Genomic DNA, 23,473 nt, shown 5'->3' on the forward strand with positions numbered 1-23,473 from the left:
TACACATGGACATGTGAGGGGTCTACATATGGACATGTGAAGAGTATAGCAACACATGGACATGTGAAGAGTCAAGCTACACATGGACATGTGAAGAGTCTAGCTACACATGGACATGTGAAGAGTCTAGCTACACATGGACATGTCAAGAGTCTAGCTACATATGGACATGTGAAGAGTCTACACATGGACATGTCAAGAGTCTAGCTACATATGGACATGTGAAGAGTCTAGCTACACATGGACATGTGAAGTCTAGCTACACATGGACATGTGAAGAGTCTAGCTACACATGGACATGTGAAGAGTCTAGCAACACATGGACATGTGAAGAGTCGAGCTACACATGGACATGTGAAGAGTCTAGCTACACATGGACATGTGAAGATTCTAGCTACACATGGACATGTGAAGAGTCTAGCTACACATGGACATGTGAAGAGTCTAGCTACACATGGACATGTGAAGAGTCTAGCTACACATGGACATGTGAAGAGTCTAGCTACACATGGACATGTGAAGAGTCTACACATGGACATGTGAAGTGTCTAGCTACACATGGACATGTGAAGAGTCTAGCTACACATGGACATGTGAAAAGTCTAGCTACACATGGACATGTGAAGAGTCTAGCTACACATGAACATGTGAAGAGTCTAGCTACACATGGACATGTGAAGAGTCTAGCTACACATGGACATGTGAAGAGTCTAGCTACACATGGACATGTGAAGAGTCTACACATGGACATGTGAAGTGTCTAGCTACACATGGACATGTGAAGAGTCTAGCTACACATGGACATGTGAAGAGTCTAGCTACACATGGACATGTGAAGAGTCTAGCAACACATGGACATGTGAAGAGTCTAGCTACATATGGACATGTGAAGGGTCTACATATGGACATGTGAAGAGTCTAGCTACACATGGACATGTGAAGAGTCTAGCTACACATGGACATGTGAAGAGTCTACATATGGACATGTGAAGAGTCTAGCTACACATGGACATGTCAAGAGTCTAGCTACACATGGACATGTGAAGAGTCTACATATGGACATGTGAAGAGTCTACACATGGACATGTCAAGAGTCTAGCAACACATGGACATGTCAAGAGTCTAGCTACACATGGACATGTGAAGAGTCTACATATGGACATGTGAAGAGTCTAGCTACACATGGACATGTGAAGGGTCTAGCTACACATGGACATGTGAAGAGTCTAGCTACACATGGACATGTGAAGGGTCTAGCTACACATGGACATGTGAAGAGTCTAGCTACACATGGACATGTCAAGAGTCTAGCTACACATGGACATGTGAAGAGTCTAGCAACACATGGACATGTGAAGAGTCTAGCTACACATGGACATGTGAAGAGTCTAGCTACACATGGACATGTGAAGGGTCTACATATGGACATGTGAAGAGTCTAGCAACACATGGACATGTCAAGAGTCTAGCTACACATGGACATGTGAAGAGTCTACATATGGACATGTCAAGAGTCTAGCTACACATGGACATGTGAAGAGTCTACATATGGACATGTGAAGAGTCTAGCTACACATGGACATGTGAAGGGTCAAGCTACACATGGACATGTGAAGAGTCTAGCTACACATGGACATGTGAAGAGTCTAGCAACACATGGACATGTGAAGAGTCTAGCTACACATGGACATGTGAAGAGTCTAGCTACACATGGACATGTCAAGAGTCTAGCTACATATGGACATGTGAAGAGTCTACACATGGACATGTGAAGAGTCTAGCAACACATGGACATGTGAAGAGTCTAGCTACACATGGACATGTGAAGAGTCTAGCTACACATGGACATGTGAAGAGTCTAGCTACACATGGACATGTGAAGAGTCTAGCAACACATGGACATGTGAAGAGTCTATACATGGACATGTGAAGAGTCTAGCTACACATGGACATGTGAAGAGTCTAGCTACATATGGACATGTGAAGAGTCTACACATGGACATGTCAAGAGTCTAGCTACATATGGACATGTGAAGAGTCTAGCTACACATGGACATGTGAAGAGTCTAGCTACACATGGACATGTGAAGAGTCTAGCAACACATGAACATGTGAAGAGTCGAGCTACACATGGACATGTGAAGAGTCTAGCTACACATGGACATGTGAAGATTCTAGCTACACATGGACATGTGAAGAGTCTACACATGGACATGTGAAGAGTCTAGCTACACATGGACATGTGAAGAGTCTACACATGGACATGTGAAGAGTCTAGCTACACATGGACATGTGAAAAGTCTAGCTACACATGGACATGTGAAGAGTCTAGCTACACATGGACATGTGAAGAGTCTAGCAACACATGGACATGTGAAGAGTCTAGCTACACATGGACATGTGAAGAGTCTAGCTACACATGGACATGTGAAGAGTCTAGCAACACATGGACATGTGAAGAGTCTAGCTACACATGGACAAGTGAAGAGTCTAGCTACACATGGACATGTCAAGAGTCTAGCAACACATGGACATGTCAAGAGTCTAGCTACACATGGACATGTGAAGAGTCTACACATGGACATGTCAAGAGTCTAGCTACACATGGACATGTGAAGAGTCTAGCTACACATGGACATGTGAAGAGTCTAGCTACATATGGACATGTGAAGAGTCTACACATGGACATGTCAAGAGTCTAGCTACACATGGACATGTGAAGAGTCTAGCTACACATGGACATGTGAAGAGTCTAGCTACACATGGACATGTGAAGAGTCTAGCTACACATGGACATGTGAAGAGTCTAGCAACACATGGACATGTGAAGAGTCTAGCTACACATGGACAAGTGAAGAGTCTAGCTACACATGGACATGTCAAGAGTCTAGCAACACATGGACATGTCAAGAGTCTAGCTACACATGGACATGTGAAGAGTCTACATATGGACATGTGAAGAGTCTAGCTACACATGGACATGTGAAGGGTCTAGCTACACATGGACATGTGAAGAGTCTAGCTACACATGGACATGTGAAGAGTCTAGCAACACATGGACATGTGAAGAGTCTAGCTACACATGGACATGTGAAGAGTCTAGCTACACATGGACATGTCAAGAGTCTAGCAACACATGGACATGTCAAGAGTCTAGCTACACATGGACATGTGAAGAGTCTACATATGGACATGTGAAGAGTCTAGCTACACATGGACATGTGAAGAGTCTAGCTACACATGGACATGTGAAGAGTCTAGCTAGGAGTTATTCTACCAGTCGGTTGTGGCCAGTGTGCTGCACTTTGCCATTGTCTGCTGGGGGAGCAGCATCGGAGCCGGTGACACCAGCCGTCTCAACAAACTGGTTAGGAAGGCTGGCTCCATCATCGGCTGCCAGCTGGAGCTCCTGGAACAGGTGGTGGAGAGGAGGACGTTGAAGAAACTGGTGTCCATATTGGACAACCCGGACCACCCTCTCCACCACCTCCTACAGGGACAGAGTTTCTCCAGACGTCTCCTCACGCTCCGCTGCCACAAGGACAGATACAGGAGAACATTCCTGCCGACGGCTATGAGGCTCTACAACAGTTCACCTCTTGCCAGATCACCCTAACCCTTCTTATATTTGTGTTTTTTATTTTTATTTTTATTTTTATTCTTGTGTGTTGCTGCTACTGGCTCGACAAATTTCCCCTTGGGGATTAATAAAGTATATATCTATCTATCTATCTATCTACACATGGACATGTGAAGGGTCTACATATGGACATGTGAAGAGTCTAGCAACACATGGACATGTCAAGAGTCTAGCTACACATGGACATGTGAGGGGTCTACATATGGACATGTGAAGAGTATAGCAACACATGGACATGTGAAGAGTCAAGCTACACATGGACATGTGAAGAGTCTAGCTACACATGGACATGTGAAGAGTCTAGCTACACATGGACATGTCAAGAGTCTAGCTACATATGGACATGTGAAGAGTCTACACATGGACATGTCAAGAGTCTAGCTACATATGGACATGTGAAGAGTCTAGCTACACATGGACATGTGAAGAGTCTAGCTACACATGGACATGTGAAGAGTCTAGCTACACATGGACATGTGAAGAGTCTAGCAACACATGGACATGTGAAGAGTCGAGCTACACATGGACATGTGAAGAGTCTAGCTACACATGGACATGTGAAGATTCTAGCTACACATGGACATGTGAAGAGTCTAGCTACACATGGACATGTGAAGAGTCTAGCTACACATGGACATGTGAAGAGTCTACACATGGACATGTGAAGTGTCTAGCTACACATGGACATGTGAAGAGTCTAGCTACACATGGACATGTGAAGAGTCTAGCTACACATGGACATGTGAAGAGTCTACACATGGACATGTGAAAAGTCTAGCTACACATGGACATGTGAAGAGTCTAGCTACACATGGACATGTGAAAAGTCTAGCTACACATGGACATGTGAAGAGTCTAGCTACACATGAACATGTGAAGAGTCTAGCTACACATGGACATGTGAAGAGTCTAGCTACACATGGACATGTGAAGAGTCTAGCTACACATGGACATGTGAAGAGTCTACACATGGACATGTGAAGTGTCTAGCTACACATGGACATGTGAAGAGTCTACACATGGACATGTGAAGTGTCTAGCTACACATGGACATGTGAAGAGTCTAGCTACACATGGACATGTGAAGAGTCTAGCTACACATGGACATGTGAAGTGTCTAGCTACACATGGACATGTGAAGAGTCTAGCAACACATGGACATGTGAAGAGTCTAGCTACACATGGACATGTCAAGAGTCTAGCTACACATGGACATGTGAAGAGTCTAGCTACACATGGACATGTGAAGAGTCTAGCAACACATGGACATGTCAAGAGTCTAGCTACACATGGACATGTGAAGAGTCTAGCAACACATGGACATGTCAAGAGTCTAGCTACACATGGACATGTGAAGAGTCTACATATGGACATGTGAAGAGTCTAGCTACACATGGACATGTGAAGGGTCTAGCTACACATGGACATGTGAAGAGTCTAGCTACACATGGACATGTGAAGAGTCTAGCTACACATGGACATGTGAAGAGTCTAGCAACACATGGACATGTGAAGAGTCTAGCAACACATGGACATGTGAAGGGTCTACATATGGACATGTGAAGAGTCTAGCAACACATGGACATGTCAAGAGTCTAGCTACACATGGACATGTGAAGAGTCTACATATGGACATGTCAAGAGTCTAGCTACACATGGACATGTGAAGAGTCTACATATGGACATGTGAAGAGTCTAGCTACACATGAACATGTGAAGGGTCTAGCTACACATGGACATGTGAAGAGTCTAGCTACACATGGACATGTGAAGAGTCTAGCAACACATGGACATGTGAAGAGTCTAGCTACACATGGACATGTGAAGAGTCTAGCTACACATGGACATGTGAAGAGTCTAGCTACATATGGACATGTGAAGAGTCTACACATGGACATGTCAAGAGTCTAGCTACATATGGACATGTGAAGAGTCTAGCTACACATGGACATGTGAAGAGTCTAGCTACACATGGACATGTGAAGAGTCTAGCAACACATGAACATGTGAAGAGTCTAGCTACACATGGACATGTGAAGAGTCTAGCTACACATGGACATGTGAAGATTCTAGCTACACATGGACATGTGAAGAGTCTACACATGGACATGTGAAGAGTCTAGCTACACATGGACATGTGAAGAGTCTACACATGGACATGTGAAGAGTCTAGCTACACATGGACATGTGAAGAGTCTAGCTACACATGGACATGTGAAGAGTCTAGCTACACATGGACATGTGAAGAGTCTAGCTACACATGGACATGTGAAGAGTCTAGCAACACATGGACATGTGAAGAGTCTAGCTACACATGGACATGTGAAGAGTCTAGCTACACATGGACATGTGAAGAGTCTAGCTACACATGGACATGTCAAGAGTCTAGCAACACATGGACATGTCAAGAGTCTAGCTACACATGGACATGTGAAGAGTCTACATATGGACATGTGAAGAGTCTAGCTACACATGGACATGTGAAGAGTCTAGCTACACATGGACATGTGAAGAGTCTAGCTACACATGGACATGTGAAGAGTCTAGCAACACATGGACATGTGAAGAGTCTAGCTACACATGGACATGTGAAGAGTCTAGCTACACATGGACATGTCAAGAGTCTAGCTACACATGGACATGTGAAGAGTCTACATATGGACATGTGAAGAGTCTAGCTACACATGGACATGTGAAGAGTCTAGCTACACATGGACATGTGAAGAGTCTAGCTACACATGGACATGTGAAGAGTCTAGCAACACATGGACATGTGAAGAGTCTAGCTACACATGGACATGTGAAGAGTCTAGCTACATATGGACATGTGAAGAGTCTAGCTACACATGGACATGTGAAGAGTCTAGCTACACATGGACATGTGAAGAGTCTACATATGGACATGTGAAGAGTCTAGCTACACATGGACATGTCAAGAGTCTAGCTACACATGGACATGTGAAGAGTCTACATATGGACATGTGAAGAGTCTACACATGGACATGTCAAGAGTCTAGCAACACATGGACATGTCAAGAGTCTAGCTACACATGGACATGTGAAGAGTCTACACATGGACATGTGAAGAGTCTAGCTACACATGGACATGTGAAGAGTCTAGCTACACATGGACATGTGAAGAGTCTAGCTACACATGGACATGTGAAGAGTCTAGCTACACATGGACATGTGAAGAGTCTATACATGGACATGTGAAGAGTCTAGCTACACATGGACATGTGAAGAGTCTAGCAACACATGGACATGTGAAGAGTCTAGCTACACATGGACATGTGAAGAGTCTAGCTACACATGGACATGTGAAGAGTCTACACATGGACATGTGAAGAGTCTAGCAACACATGGACATGTGAAGAGTCTAGCTACACATGGACATGTGAAGAGTCTAGCTACACATGGACATGTGAAGAGTCTAGCTACACATGGACATGTGAAGAGTCTAGCTACATATGGACATGTGAAGAGTCTACACATGGACATGTGAAGAGTCTAGCTACACATGGACATGTGAAGAGTCTAGCTACACATGGACATGTGAAGAGTCTAGCAACACATGGACATGTGAAGAGTCTAGCTACACATGGACATGTGAAGAGTCTAGCAACACATGGACATGTGAAGAGTCTAGCTACACATGGACATGTGAAGAGTCTACACATGGACATGTGAAGAGTCTAGCTACACATGGACATGTGAAGAGTCTAGCACATGGACATGTGAAGAGTCTAGCTACACATGGACATGTGAAGAGTCTAGCTACACATGGACATGTGAAGAGTCTAGCTACACATGGACATGTGAAGAGTCTAGCTACACATGGACATGTGAAGAGTCTAGCTACACATGGACATGTGAAGAGTCTAGCTACACATGGACATGTGAAGAGTCTAGCTACACATGGACATGTGAAGAGTCTAGCTACACATGGACATGTGAAGAGTCTAGCTACACATGGACATGTGAAGAGTCTAGCCACACATGGACATGTGAAGAGTCTAGCTACACATGGACATGTGAAGAGTCTAGCTACACATGGACATGTGAAGAGTCTAGCTACACATGGACATGTGAAGAGTCTAGCTACACATGGACATGTGAAGAGTCTAGCAACACATGGACATGTGAAGAGTCTATACATGGACATGTGAAGAGTCTAGCTACACATGGACATGTGAAGAGTCTAGCAACACATGGACATGTGAAGAGTCTAGCTACACATGGACATGTGAAGAGTCTAGCTACACATGGACATGTGAAGAGTCTAGCAACACATGGACATGTCAAGAGTCTAGCTACACATGGACATGTGAAGAGTCTACATATGGACATGTGAAGAGTCTAGCTACACATGGACATGTGAAGAGTCTAGCTACACATGGACATGTGAAGAGTCTAGCTACACATGGACATGTGAAGAGTCTAGCAACACATGGACATGTGAAGAGTCTAGCTACACATGGACATGTGAAGAGTCTAGCTACACATGGACATGTCAAGAGTCTAGCAACACATGGACATGTCAAGAGTCTAGCTACACATGGACATGTGAAGAGTCTACATATGGACATGTGAAGAGTCTAGCTACACATGGACATGTGAAGAGTCTAGCTACACATGGACATGTGAAGAGTCTAGCTAGGAGTTATTCTACCAGTCGGTTGTGGCCAGTGTGCTGCACTTTGCCATTGTCTGCTGGGGGAGCAGCATCGGAGCCGGTGACACCAGCCGTCTCAACAAACTGGTTAGGAAGGCTGGCTCCATCATCGGCTGCCAGCTGGAGCTCCTGGAACAGGTGGTGGAGGAGAGGACGTTGAAGAAACTGGTGTCCATATTGGACAACCCGGACCACCCTCTCCACCACCTCCTACAGGGACAGAGGAGTACTTTCTCCAGACGTCTCCTCACGCTCCGCTGCCACAAGGACAGATACAGGAGAACATTCCTGCCGACGGCTATGAGGCTCTACAACAGTTCACCTCTTGCCAGATCACCCTAACCCTTCTTATATTTGTGTTTTTTATTTTTATTTTTATTTTTATTCTTGTGTGTTGCTGCTACTGGCTCGACAAATTTCCCCTTGGGGATTAATAAAGTATATATCTATCTATCTATCTATCTACACATGGACATGTGAAGGGTCTACATATGGACATGTGAAGAGTCTAGCAACACATGGACATGTCAAGAGTCTAGCTACACATGGACATGTGAGGGGTCTACATATGGACATGTGAAGAGTATAGCAACACATGGACATGTGAAGAGTCAAGCTACACATGGACATGTGAAGAGTCTAGCTACACATGGACATGTGAAGAGTCTAGCTACACATGGACATGTCAAGAGTCTAGCTACATATGGACATGTGTCTTCTCTTAACCTACAAAGCCTTGATTGGTGATGCTCCATCATATCTTAAGGAGCTTGTCGTACCATATTGCCCCACTAGAGAGCTACGCTCACTAAATGCGGGACTACTTGTAGTTCCTAGAGTCTTAAAAAGTAGAATGGGAGCCAGAGCCTTTAGTTATCAAGCTCCTCTTTTATGGAACCAGCTTCCAATTTCAGTCCGGGAGGCAGACACAGTCACCTCGTTTAAGAGTAGACTTAAGACCTTCCTCTTTGACAGAGCTTATAGTTAGGGCTGAATCAGGTTTGCCCTGGTCCAGCCCCTTGATATGCTGCTATAGGTTTATAGCTGCCGGGGACGTTTTAGGATGCACTGAGTACCTATCTCCTCTTTTTTCCTTAAGGATGAATTTTCATCTCTCAATCACACGTTACTAACTCTGCTTTCTCCCCCGAAGTCCTTTTGACTTTACGTCTCATGGGGTCATCGGACCCTATGAGACGGCATAGATCCTATCTGCCTGATGGATCGTCTGGGTCGTGGAATTCCTGCTCATGACTACGCCACTGTCCTGTTGAGACTCCGCCCACTCCTCCTCCCCACCGCCATCTGCCTGATGGATCGTGGAGTCTCCATCGTGGAATATGCCTACTATGAACTATTCATACACTCTGTCATATTCATTGAATGTATTTTAACTCTAAATCTGTCCTTCTGTACACATTACATCTATTGCATCTGTCCATCCTAGGAGACGGATCCTCCTCTGTTGCTCTCCTCCAGGTTTCTTCCCTTTTTTTCCCCCTGAAGGGTTATTTGGGAGTTTTTCCTGGTCCGATGTGAGGTTTTGGGGCAGGGATGTCTATGTGTACAGATTGTAAAGCACTCCGAGACAAATTTGTAATTTGTGAAATTGGGCTATACAAATAAACTGAATTGAATTGAATTGAATTGAAGAGTCTACACATGGACATGTCAAGAGTCTAGCTACATATGGACATGTGAAGAGTCTAGCTACACATGGACATGTGAAGAGTCTAGCTACACATGGACATGTGAAGAGTCTAGCTACACATGGACATGTGAAGAGTCTAGCAACACATGGACATGTGAAGAGTCGAGCTACACATGGACATGTGAAGAGTCTAGCTACACATGGACATGTGAAGATTCTAGCTACACATGGACATGTGAAGAGTCTAGCTACATGGACATGTGAAGAGTCTAGCTACACATGGACATGTGAAGAGTCTACACATGGACATGTGAAGTGTCTAGCTACACATGGACATGTGAAGAGTCTAGCTACACATGGACATGTGAAGAGTCTAGCTACACATGGACATGTGAAGAGTCTACACATGGACATGTGAAGTGTCTAGCTACACATGGACATGTGAAGAGTCTACACATGGACATGTGAAGTGTCTAGCTACACATGGACATGTGAAGAGTCTAGCTACACATGGACATGTCAAGAGTCTAGCTACACATGAACATGTGAAGAGTCTAGCTACACATGGGCATGTGAAGAGTCTAGCTACACATGGACATGTGAAAAGTCTAGCTACACATGGACATGTGAAGAGTCTAGCTACACATGGACATGTGAAGAGTCTAGCAACACATGGATATGTGAAGGGTCTAGCTACACATGGACATGTGAAGAGTCTAGCTACACATGGGCATGTCAAGAGTCTAGCAACAGATGGACATGTGAAGAGTCTAGCTACACATGGACATGTGAAGAGTCTAGCTACACATGGACATGTGAAGAGTCTAGCAACACATGGACATGTGAAGGGTCTACACATGGACATGTGAAGAGTCTAGCTACACATAGACATGTCAAGAGTCTAGCTACACATGGACATGTGAAGAGTCTACATATGGACATGTGAAGAGTCTAGCTACACATGGACATGTGAAGAGTCTAGCTACACATGGACATGTGAAGAGTCTACACATGGACATGTGAAGAGTCTAGCTACACATGGACATGTGAAGGGTCTAGCTACACATGGACATGTGAAGAGTCTAGCTACACATGGACATGTGAAGAGTCTAGCAACACATGGACATGTGAAGAGTCTAGCTACACATGGACATGTGAAGAGTCTAGCTACACATGGACATGTGAAGAGTCTAGCTACACATGGACATGTGAAGAGTCTAGCTACACATGGACATGTGAAGAGTCTAGCAACACATGGACATGTGAAGAGTCTAGCAACACATGGACATGTGAAGAGTCTAGCAACACATGGACATGTGAAGAGTCTAGCAACACATGGACATGTGAAGAGTCTAGCTACACATGGACATGTGAAGAGTCTAGCAACACATGGACATGTGAAGAGTCTAGCAACACATGGACATGTGAAGAGTCTAGCAACACATGGACATGTGAAGAGTCTAGCTACACATGGACATGTGAAGAGTCTAGCTACACATGGACATGTGAAAAGTCTAGCTACACATGGACATGTGACATGTGAAGAGTCTAGCTACACATGGACATGTGAAGAGTCTAGCTACACATGGACATGTGAAGAGTCTAGCAACACATGGACATGTGAAGAGTCTAGCTACACATGGACATGTGAAGAGTCTAGCAACACATGGACATGTGAAGAGTCTAGCTACACATGGACATGTGAAGGGTCTACATATGGACATGTGAAGAGTCTAGCTACACATGGACATGTGAAGGGTCTACATATGGACATGTGAAGAGTCTAGCTACACATGGGCATGTGAAGAGTCTAGCAACATATGGACATGTGAAGAGTCTAGCTACACATGGACATGTGAAGAGTCTAGCTACACATGGACATGTGAAGAGTCTAGCTACACATGGACATGTGAAGAGTCTAGCTACACATGGACATGTGAAGAGTCTAGCTACACATGGACATGTGAAGAGTCTAGCTACACATGGACATGTGAAGGGTCTACATATGGACATGTGAAGAGTCTAGCTACACATGGACATGTGAAGAGTCTAGCTACACATGGACATGTGAAGAGTCTAGCTACACATGGACATGTGAAGAGTCTAGCAACATATGGACATGTGAAGAGTCAAGCTACACATGGACATGTGAAGAGTCTAGCTACACATGGACATGTGAAGAGTCGAGCAACACATGGACATGTGAAGAGTCTAGCTACACATGGACATGTGAAGTGTCTACACATGGACATGTCAAGAGTCTAGCTACACATGGACATGTGAAGAGTCGAGCAACACATGGACATGTGAAGAGTCGACACATGGACATGTGAAGTGTCTACACATGGACATGTCAAGAGTCTAGCTACACATGGACATGTGAAGAGTCGAGCAACACATGGACATGTGAAGAGTCGACACATGGACATGTGAAGTGTCTACACATGGACATGTCAAGAGTCTAGCTACACATGGACGTAGGTTTTTCATGTGGAATGTCTCACAGCAAGTAAACATTATTATTTTACAATAAACCCCCATGTTTTTTCATTTCAGTGTCTTACTGTATTTTGGATTACAGTATGTGATCGTAGAATAACTGGGGTTATAAAGCATGTTACGGTTACAATAAGCTAATTTCATTAAATTTAACACATCTAAAAATAACACAATAAATCACTTATAATACAATATTGTTGTGTATTACTTGTTTACAGCTAACTATGTAAAACAAATTATACTGTCGTGACTTCACAGAAAATACTGGATTATGCTGATGGATGATGTATCTGCCTCTACGGTAACTGTTCATGCATTAATTAATATTGCATTGTATGTTACAGTTATTATGAAAGACTGTAAGATACTGAAGTTAATCCACTGTGAATTCACAGCAATGCTTTACAGTGCCGAGTGTCGTCCAGCCGTGTGATATTCAGATCCTTTACATTGGAACACTTTACTAAAGCCCCATTATGTATTTTTTCCCTTTTAGCGCCCCCTTCAGTTTTTGAGGTATTTAACGTTTACTTCAGTGTCGTAAATACCCAGTTACGATAGATGCAGCCCGGTAGAAGCAATCCGGCGACTGTTTCTATTTTGGATTTATACCAACGGGCGGGATCACTAATAGAAGACTGCGCAGGAACACTGTGAACTGGCCCAGCACCTACCGGACTAGGGTGAAGTAGCGCGGGGATTGAACACGGCGCCTCGCCACGTTTCCGCCTGGTCGGTCAGCTGTTTGCCGGCTTTTGGGGGGAGGGGTGTGTGCGGGTACAGTCATTTACTTTTGTTTTGGGGGACTGCAAAGACTTTGGGACTGTCGGGATCTGGGGATTATACTTCGTTTTGAGTGGGTTTGATTGTTTGTAGTGGATGTGTTCGTTTTGGGGGCTTGCAGATGCATTGAATTTGATTTAATATAATAACATTTGGGTTTCCGCATATCGACTGTGTGTTTTTCTTTTACGACCATTTGAGCAGAGAGAGTTAACACCAGAATTCGCAGATCCGCCCAGTCCCTTTTTTTTTGCGTATTGTACCTTTTCCCCTTGATTGAGTTGCTAAGGGCGAATTGTTACAACATAACCAAAAGAATGACAACATTTAGTTTAGATGAAATACCGATCGCGTTTTCAGCCTATATACGTTGTTTTCTAAATGTTTGAATGTGGAGTATGTGTGATCGAATACAATATTGTTGACAACACCAAAAAGCTACATAAAAAAGCTTCCCTTATATTGTAGCTGCGAGCGTGGAGTGGCACTATATGACATTGCGTAATCACTGCCAGAAAGCAGGTCGAAGTACATCCGCCCCGGAGCGGGCGGCTCCAGAATCTTACATAGCGGAGTTATTTCCCCACAGACCCCCGATGGCGATAGCGGAGGCGCAAATCGCCATATTAAAAGTAAAAAAATTTCAAGCTGTTATTTTAAGGTACAATTGTTACATAATGTTACTTTAAGCTCTAGTGGGAAAACTCATTTGCCACCAAAAATTCATAAAGACAACAATAGACACCGTTCACAGAGCACAACCGACAATAAACACCAACAAGCAACAAACAAACAAATAAAATTAAAGTAGCAAGACTTTAATAGTAAAAGTACAAAATCAGAAGAATGTTAAATAAAAAGAAGTCCAAATGCAAAAGTATTCAACATAAGGAGAAATAAATACATTACTAAACTCCTCTTAACAAGATCTGTGGATTGAGTGATGATTCCTGGGGAAACACATTGCTTCTTAAATGTAATACGTAATTTTATTGTATTGTATATATTATTTTATTGTATATATTGTAACTTTGTTTGCCGGTGCTTCAAATAAATTCCCCCCAGATGAATACAACTAAAATCTAATCTAATCTATCCTCTAATCTATGAAGTTGTATATTTGTTGTTGTTGTGAATGAATAATAATGAACAACATGTTTCGTGAGTGTGTGTGTGTGTGTGGGGGGGGGGGGGGGGGGGGAGCATGTGTTCTCCATCAGACCCCAAAACCTCTCCGCCCGACCCCGCACAGAGCCGCAGGGCACGCGCACACCCCGAGCCGCGTGCAGCCTCCACAGAGCCGCGGGGTGAAAGCCGGGCTGGCGAGAGGGAGAAAGCACGATGTCGACCTCAGGATGTTGCACCGAAATCCTCGCGCGGCGCGCGCTCCGAACCATGAACCGGCTGGACCTGGAACAGCTGACCACGGCGCGTTGCAGGAGGATGGAAGTGAGGATGGACGTGAGGATGGATGCGAGGATGGATGCGAGGATGGGAAAATAAAATCTTTTCAACAATCCGCCTCCGAATATTCCGAAATAAAGCGAGTGGGCGGCGGTGGAGAGGAGGAGGAGGAGGAGGAGGAGGAGGAGGAGGAGGAGGAGGAGGAGGACGCCTCCATCGCGGCCGCCTGCCCCGTGCTCCTGATTGACCGGCCCGCTGGAGGCGCGACCAGCCGAACCCACCCGGTGTGAGCCTGCGTATATAAAGCCGAGTGTCTGTCACCAGATCATCCTCATCCTCCTCATCCTCCTCCTCATCATCACCATCATCCTCCTCCGTCCGACCTGAACCCGGCCTTCATCTGTGCTTCCCGTCTCCAGCCGCCATGTCTCACGCGTGGGGATACGGACCGACTAACGGTGAGGACCCGTGCATGCGCGTGCACCGGTTCGGGCAGCTTTGACATGTAACAGGTTGGAAGTGTCGCGCGCGCGCAGACGGTGTGCACGCTGCGGTCAGCAAGCGGCCGTTCCAGGGGACGACATTAATAACTCACATCCCTCGGTCCGACAGACAGAACGCGTTATGAAACTTTTCATAATCACCTGATATCAACATGACTGCAGACAGATATTCACTTCAAAGCAAAAAGAAAATGTGCTATTGAGCGGGTCTGGACATATTCATTACATTAATTATATTCTTAATTGCTTTATTAGAAGCATGGTTACATTGACTGTACGGTATGTTCGTTATTTACTCATATAGTTTGTTTACATTATTGTATTAATAATAATCTACATACAACTTCAAAGTGCATATGGAACATGTAAGAATATGACAACGCCGTAACTTCAAAAGAATAAAAAAAAAAAAGGTATTATAAGACAAAAGACAATACATAGACATAACCCCTAGAGGATGACGAAACAGTGCGGACGACAAAGACACATCATAAAGTCAGAGAAAAAAGAAATAAAAAGAAATAAATAAAAATGCATGTGTGCATGTGCGAGCGTGTGTGTGAGCTTTTTTAAAATTATTTTATTTCATTTTTTATTTAAAGAAACAAAATACATTGATGATAGCAGATATGTATGAGCCTATGCATGTACGTGGAATTGTATTGCTTTCCAAGCAAGGGAAAATAAAGAATAAACAACGCTGTAATGTGTACTCATTTCATATTTAATATTGTAATATGTATTTACAGGACCTGACAAATGGGGAGAAGACTGCCCGATAGCCAACGGGCCCAGACAGTCTCCCATCAACATCGTACCTAAGGAGGCCACATTTGACCCGACCTTGAAGCCCCTGAAGGTCAGGTACGACGCCTCCAACGCGAAGGGCATCCTGAACAACGGTCACTCCTTCCAGGTGGACTACGAGGACGACACCGACAGCTCCAGTAAGCACACACAGGTCGTGTGTTTACCTCAGTTCCACATATATTTACTCTATTTCATTATTATTTATTCTTAAAGTGAACCAAAGAGCTAAAATGAGGAAGATCTTGTGTTGAAACGACGTGAACAACATTTAAATCATTCCCCCTGAACTAAGAACACATGTGCTTTGAATTTAAATCAAATACTATTTCTAAGCCTTAAACGATATTATGTGAGTAAACTGGAAAAAACACCATTGACTGTCCCAACCCGTTGGTGTGACAGTACAGTGTTACAGTATTACAGTGTTATAATGTTACATTGTTACAGTATTACAGTGTTATAATGTTACATTGTTACAGTGTTACAGTGTTGCAGTGTTATGTTAGTGTTACAGTATTACAGTATTACAGTGTTAAAGTGTTACAGTGTTACAATATTACAGTGTTATAATGTTACAGTGTTACAGTGTTACAGTATTACAGTGTTACAGTATTACAGTGTTATAATATTACAGTGTTATAATGTTACATTGTTACAGTGTTAGTGTTACAGTATTACAGTGTTATAATGTTACATTGTTACAGTATTACAGTGTTATAATGTTACATTGTTACAGTGTTACAGTGTTGCAGTGTTATAATGTTAGTGTTACAGTATTACAGTATTACAGTGTTAAAGTGTTACAGTGTTACAGTGTTACAATATTACAGTGTTATAATGTTACATTGTTACAGTGTTACAGTATTACAGTGTTACAGTATTACAGTGTTATAATATTACAGTGTTATAATGTTACATTGTTACAGTGTTACAGTGTTACAGTATTACAGTGTTACAGTATTACAGTGTTATAATATTACAGTGTTATAATGTTACATTGTTACAGTGTTACAATATTACAGTGTTATAATGTTAAATTGTTACAGTGTTACAATATTACAGTGTTATAATGTTACATTGTTACAGTGTTACAGTATTACAGTGTTACAGTATTACAGTGTTACAATATTACAGTGTTATAATGTTACGTTGTTACATTGCTACAGTGTTACAGTGTTTCAGTATTAGTGTTATAATGTTACGTTGTTACATTGCTACAGTGTTACAGTGTTACAGTATTACAGTGTTATAATGTTACATTGTTACAGTGTTACAGTGTTACAGTATTACAGTGTTATAATGTTACAGTGTTACAGTGTTGCAGTGTTATAATATTACAGTGTTATAATGTTACATTGTTACAGTGTTACAGTGTTACAGTATTACAGTGTTACAGTATTACAGTGTTCTAATATTACAGTGTTATAATGTTACATTGTTACAGTGTTACAATATTACAGTGTTATAATGTTACATTGTTACAGTGTTACAGTGTTACAATATTACAGTGTTATAATGTTACATTGTTACAGTGTTACAGTATTACAGTGTTACAATATTAGTGTTATAATGTTACATTGTTACAGTATTACAGTGTTACAATATTACAGTGTTATAATGTTACATTGTTACAGTATTACAGTGTTACAATATTACAGTGTTACAGTGTTTCAGTATTACAGTGTTACAGTGTTGCAGTGTTATGATGTTACAGTTTTACAGTGTTGCAGTGTTATAATGTTACAGTGTTACAGTGTTGCAGTGTTATAATGTTATAATGTTACAGTATTAAAGTGTTACAGTATTACAGTGTTACAATGTTATAATGTTACATTGTTACAGTATTACAGTGTTACAGTGTTATAATGTTACATTGTTACAGTGTTAGTGTTACAGTGTTACAGTATTACAGTGTTACAGTGTTACAGTATTACAGTGTTACAGTGTTATAATGTTACAGTGTTACAGTGTTACAATGTTATAATGTTACAGTGTTATAATGTTACAGTGTTACAATGTTATAATGTTATAAAGTTACAGTGTAATAGTACAGTGTTATAATGTTACAGTATTACAGTATGACAGTATGACGGTAGTACAGTATGACAGCATTACAGTATGACAGTATTACAGTAGTACAGTATGACAGCATTACAGTATTACAGTATGACAGCATTACAGTATGACAATATTACTGTATTACAGTATGACAGTAGTACAGTATGACAGTATTACAGTATGACAGCATTACAGTATGACAGTATTACTGTATTACAGTATGACAGTATGAAGGTAGTACATTTTTACAGTAGTACAGTATGACAGTATTACATTATGACTGTATGACAGTATTACTGTATTACAGTATGACAGTATGAAGGTAGTACAGTATTACAGTAGTACAGTGTGACAGTATTACATTATGACTGTATGACAGTATTACTGTATTACAGTATGACATTATGACAGTATGAAGGTAGTACAGTATTACTGTATTACAGTATGAATGTAGTACAGTATTACAGTAGTACAGTATGACAGTATGACAGTATTACATTATGACTGTATGACGGTATTACAGTATGACGGTAGTACAGTATGACAATAGTGCTATATTACAGTATTACAGTAGTACAGTATGATAGTATGACGGTATGACAGTATTACTATATTACTGTATTACAGGATGACAGTATGACAGTATGACAGTATTACAGTATTACAGCATGACAGTATTACAGTATGACAGCATGACAGTATTACAGTATTACAGCATGACAGTATTACAGTATGACAGTATGACAGCATTACAGTATGACAGTATTACTGTATTACAGCATTACAGTATGACAGTATTACTGTATGACAGCATGACAGTATTACAGTATGACAGTATGACAGTATTACAGCATGACAGTATTACAGTATGACAGTATGACAGCATTACAGTATGACAGTATTACAGTATGACAGTATTACAGTATGACAGTATGACGGCATTACAGTATGACAGTATGACAGTATTACAGTGGTACAGTAGTACAGTATGACAGTATGATGGGAGTACAGTAAACGTTATCTGTCTGTCTGCGTTGGGCCTCCACCCTGCTGTGTCAGATAAGAGCGTATCTGGAGGTCAGCAGGACATCGGCACCACCTCACCCTGCTGCACTGACGCCGTCCAACATTCATCCGACAGCGCACATCCATATCTATTTCTGTTATTTCCAATTATTTATTTTTGTACTCCATTTCAATGTTCACAGGAAACGTTGCTGCTCCATAGATGAAATGATATTCTGCCTTTAACCCACGACAGAAGATGTCTTAAAAGAGATGTTTCACAAATCAGTTCATCAGTGTTTTATGCTTTAAATGAAATATACCAATTTTTAATGTTCACCTCTGAATGAGATACACTGTGACACTCTGTGGATTGCTTAGATGACCAGGACCACAACAACTAACGCCAAACAGTTGGATTAAAATAGCATTACAATGTAGTTCAACCCTCCTGTTACCTTCAAATTCACCAACATCTTTTACCCTTTTTGACCACAGCAGTTAAAACCTCCAGAAAATGATTAGAATTAATATTGTTTCCCTCGTTTAAGTGTCAGGTACTTTATGTTTGTTTGTTGACAACCTAAATAGCCCTTTAAATAAACAATAAAGTTGATATTTCTGATATGTTTTACACAGTGAAAAACAGCCTGGGGTCAAATTGACCCCAAAGAACACCGATGCGTACAAGTTGTGTTCAGGACAGTGAGAACATATCATTTTATGTTTTCCCAGTTGTCCCCAATAAATTAGGAAAAGTCATGAAATATGAAGCAAAAAAAATGATGTCATTAATTTATTTTAGAGACATCAAACATTAAATGGGGTCAAATTGAGCCCAAGGCAACAGGAGGGTTGAAGGAGCGGGCTGCGTGGCCGTGTGGGGTCCTTTGCCTGAGTGGCTCTCTCATGATTGCTTTCCTCTCTCCAGCCCTGACTGGCGGTCCTGTTTCTGGAACGTTCCGCTTGAAGCAGTTTCATTTCCACTGGGGAGCGAGTGACGACAGAGGCTCCGAGCACACCGTCAGCGGCGTCACGTTCCCCTGTGAGGTACGGAGGCCGCGACAACCCCACCCCGAGAGGGCTACGTCGGGTGGGGGGGGGCACTACTTATCTTATTCAAGAAGCTTATGTCTCATCAATATAACAGGATCTGTTCATAACATGTTTGGACCTTTCAGAAGATGTCACTGAATGTACGTCAGCCATGTTAAAGTTATGTAACAAATGAACTTAAACTTTCAGAACTTTAGTTTGAAACCAAAAGTCAACGATGACTTATTTTAAGTAACTTAAGTATTTGACTGGAAAGCACTACTCCTTTACTTCCTGCTCCTTTAGTTCCTGCTCCTTTACTTCCTGCTCCTTTACTTCTTAATCCTTTAATTCCTGCTCCTTTACTTCTTAATCCTTTACTTCCTGCTCCTTTACTTCCTAATAATGTACTTCCTGCTCCTTTACTTCCTACTACTTTACTTCCTACTACTTTACTTCATGCTCCTTTACTTCCTGCTCCTTTACTTCTTAATCCTTTAATTCCTGCTCCTTTACTTCCTAATAATTTACTTCCTGCTCCTTTAGTTCCTGCTCCTTTACTTCCTGCTGCTTTACTTCTTAATCCTTTAATTCCTGCTCCTTTACTTCTTAATCCTTTACTTCCTGCTCCTTTACTTCTTAATCCTTTACTTCCTGCTCCTTTACTTCCTAATAATTTACTTCCTGCCCCTTTAGTTCCTGCTCCTTTACTTCCTGCTCTTTTACTTCTTAATCCTTTACTTCCTACTCCTTTAGTTCCTGCTCCTTTACTTCCTGCTCCTTTAGTTTCTGCTCCTTTACTTCCTGCTCCTTTACTTCTTAATCCTTTCCTTCCTGCTCTTTTACTTCTTAATCCTTTACTTCCTGCTCCTTTACTTCCTGTATGCATGACCAGTCTATAGACAGACCGATGGCAGTGAGTTGGGGTGTTGGTGCAGGTGGAGGTGGTGACCGTGAGGTGGTGCAGGTGGGTGTGTCTGATTGGCTGTTCATAGAAGTGACGGCCAGTAGAACACGGCCTCTGTCCGTGTCCCATGTGAAAGGAAAAGTCACCGTTGACGTGTTTCCGGCGGCGTCGGTACGTTGCAGTAAACACTACCCTAAAGCTGCGTTCACACCAAAAGCGAAACTATTTTCTCGTGCGACCGAATCCCATGAGAAGTCAACGTACAGACGCGCGTGGCTGCGATAGATGCGATATTTTCTCGGGTGACGGGTTTGGAGCGTTTGGGCGACGCGATGTGGGCGACGCGTTTTCAGCGGCGCAATTTTTGCCCCCATTTGAAATATTTAAACTTTGAGGCGTCATCTCGCAACGCAGGCCAATCGGCTCTTGAGTTCCGCTCTCGTAGCTGGAGGCGGAAGTCTTTCAAGCGTAACAGTAACTTCATCGGTGAAAGTGACCGAGCTGAGTGAGCCTCCGGGTGATGTCATCAACCCAAACACGAGGGCGTCAGTGTGTGGGACGTCCACAACAAGTATAAAGCAGAACTAGTGGTGAGTTATTCTGGTGGATGAAGGAGATGATAACGGTCTTTACGGAGACGAGACACGGAGATAAGCCCCGCCCCTCGCGGAGCGTCTCGACGCTCATGGTGAGAACACGGCGAACGGTCGAGCGAGTAAACTCACGCGTTTTGGGCGACGCGAAAAATCGCTTCTCTTTTGGTGTGAACGCACCTTGACACAACGTCGGCCACGCCACTGAAGTCACGAGACCAAGTCGCTCGTCTCATCTCGAGATGATCGCTGCGTCCCCAAAGAGACGCCAGGAGGGCGACAGCGAGTCCGTGTGACAGGTTGAGCTAACGCGCCGACGCCCGGGCCTCAAACACCGAGACGGCCCACACAGGAAGTGGACGCAGCCGGCGTGACACCAGCCTCTGGTTTGCGGACTACTTTTTGCAACCAGAGTATGTAAACGACCATATTTGGACTGAGGTGGGCTGGCGGCTCTGGGAGCGACCTGTCAGTCACTCTTATACGGGGATCAGGCTCAGAATCAGGGACTTCTTTCAAATCACTTCTTAAAACCCACTTTTATAGAACATCTTTCAAGTGATCTAGTCTTTTTTTGCAGAACTTTGGTTCCCCTAATTTTGATTGTCTGTTTTTAATTTATTTGGTTTTTAATTAAAAAAAATATTTTTCATTTCATTTTAAAATTTTAATACATACTTTTAAATGTAATGTTGGTTTCTTGCTATTCCACTTGTTTTGCTTTGACTCTCTGTGGAGCACTTCGTAAACATTGTTTTTAAAGGTGCTATATAAATAAAGTTATTATTACCTTCGCATTGAAAATGCAGAAGGTAATGTTTTGATCGTCGTGTATTTGTATGCGTGCGTGTTATTCGCATAAGTCAAAAAGTATTAAACCGAATCGCATGACATTTGGTGGGATGATTGGTTATGATCCGGGGACCATTTGATTAGATTTTGGGATCGATAAGGTCAAAGGTCAAGGTCATGGTTATGAAAAGGTCAAAATCTTCTTTGAATCGCATGAAATTTGGTGGGATGATTGGTTATTATCCGGGGACCATTTGATTAGACAACTAATGCCAACATGTTCATAATTCAATGCCCAATCTTGTGATCTAGTTCTAGTTCTAGTTATTATTGTTATTATTATGATAGCCCCGCCCCTAAAGCATCCCCTGCTTTATGGTCTGTTGAATGGAGAATGAGTTACTAAATGAACATCATGCTGTATAGAAGAAGACTTGAAACTAGAGACCATAAACTCATCTGCACCCTCACCTGCTGGACTTCCCTCTCCCTCTTCATCACCTCACGCCCAGTCGGCCACAGGGAGGTGTGCTGCCTGCTGAACGCTAAACTGTTCTCCCTCTTGCCAGCTGCACCTGGTGCACTGGAACACCAGGTACCCCAGCTTCGGAGAGGCGGCCAGCAAGCCCGACGGACTGGCGGTGGTCGGGGTCTTTCTCAAGGTGAGTCCCCGGGGAGTCATCGCTGACAGCCCGTCAGTCTGAGGCTGAGTGTGGTAACCACGGCAACCATGGTGAAGAGAACAGTCTGATGATGAACCAGGATCAATATTCAAGAAACAGGGTGTACTAACACTTGTAATAATATGTAAACAAGCCTATTACATAATGACAGTTAAATGTATTGAAGTATTATAATTACACATGTGTGTGTGTGTGTGTGTGTGTGTGTGTGTGTGTGTGTGTGTGTTGTGTTCCAGATCGGTGCTGCCAACCCCAGGCTTCAGAAAGTTCTGGATGCCTTGGATGCTATAAAGACCAAGGTAAGGTCAAAGGTTACGATACTGTCGGTGACCAGCAATCCTCCATCGTCAAGGTTACCGGGAGTAGCAATGACTTCCTTCTCTCACTTCCTCCTCCATCCTCTGCTTCTTGACACGCGCAGGGGAAGCAGACCAC

At 42.7% G+C, this 23,473-nt stretch overlaps 1 protein-coding gene across 1 annotated transcript in view; it reads left to right on the top strand.

The window, feature by feature from the left end:
• Positions 1 to 14,886: 14,886 nt before the first annotated feature.
• The window catches only part of cahz (carbonic anhydrase), a 14,265-nt gene continuing 5,678 nt past the window's right edge, over positions 14,887 to 23,473 (top strand). The window contains exons 1-6 of the mRNA XM_056420528.1: positions 14,887 to 15,110; positions 15,905 to 16,102; positions 19,960 to 20,078; positions 22,925 to 23,017; positions 23,275 to 23,337; positions 23,460 to 23,473. The exon at positions 23,460 to 23,473 is cut by the window's right edge and continues 142 nt beyond it. Of these exons, the coding sequence (XP_056276503.1) occupies positions 15,077 to 15,110; positions 15,905 to 16,102; positions 19,960 to 20,078; positions 22,925 to 23,017; positions 23,275 to 23,337; positions 23,460 to 23,473 (521 nt within the window). The 5' untranslated portion in view covers positions 14,887 to 15,076. The remainder of the gene's footprint in view (positions 15,111 to 15,904; positions 16,103 to 19,959; positions 20,079 to 22,924; positions 23,018 to 23,274; positions 23,338 to 23,459) is intronic.

This window comes from Pseudoliparis swirei, chromosome 8 (genome assembly GCF_029220125.1).
Source record: "Pseudoliparis swirei isolate HS2019 ecotype Mariana Trench chromosome 8, NWPU_hadal_v1, whole genome shotgun sequence".
Lineage (NCBI taxonomy): Eukaryota > Metazoa > Chordata > Actinopteri > Perciformes > Liparidae > Pseudoliparis > Pseudoliparis swirei.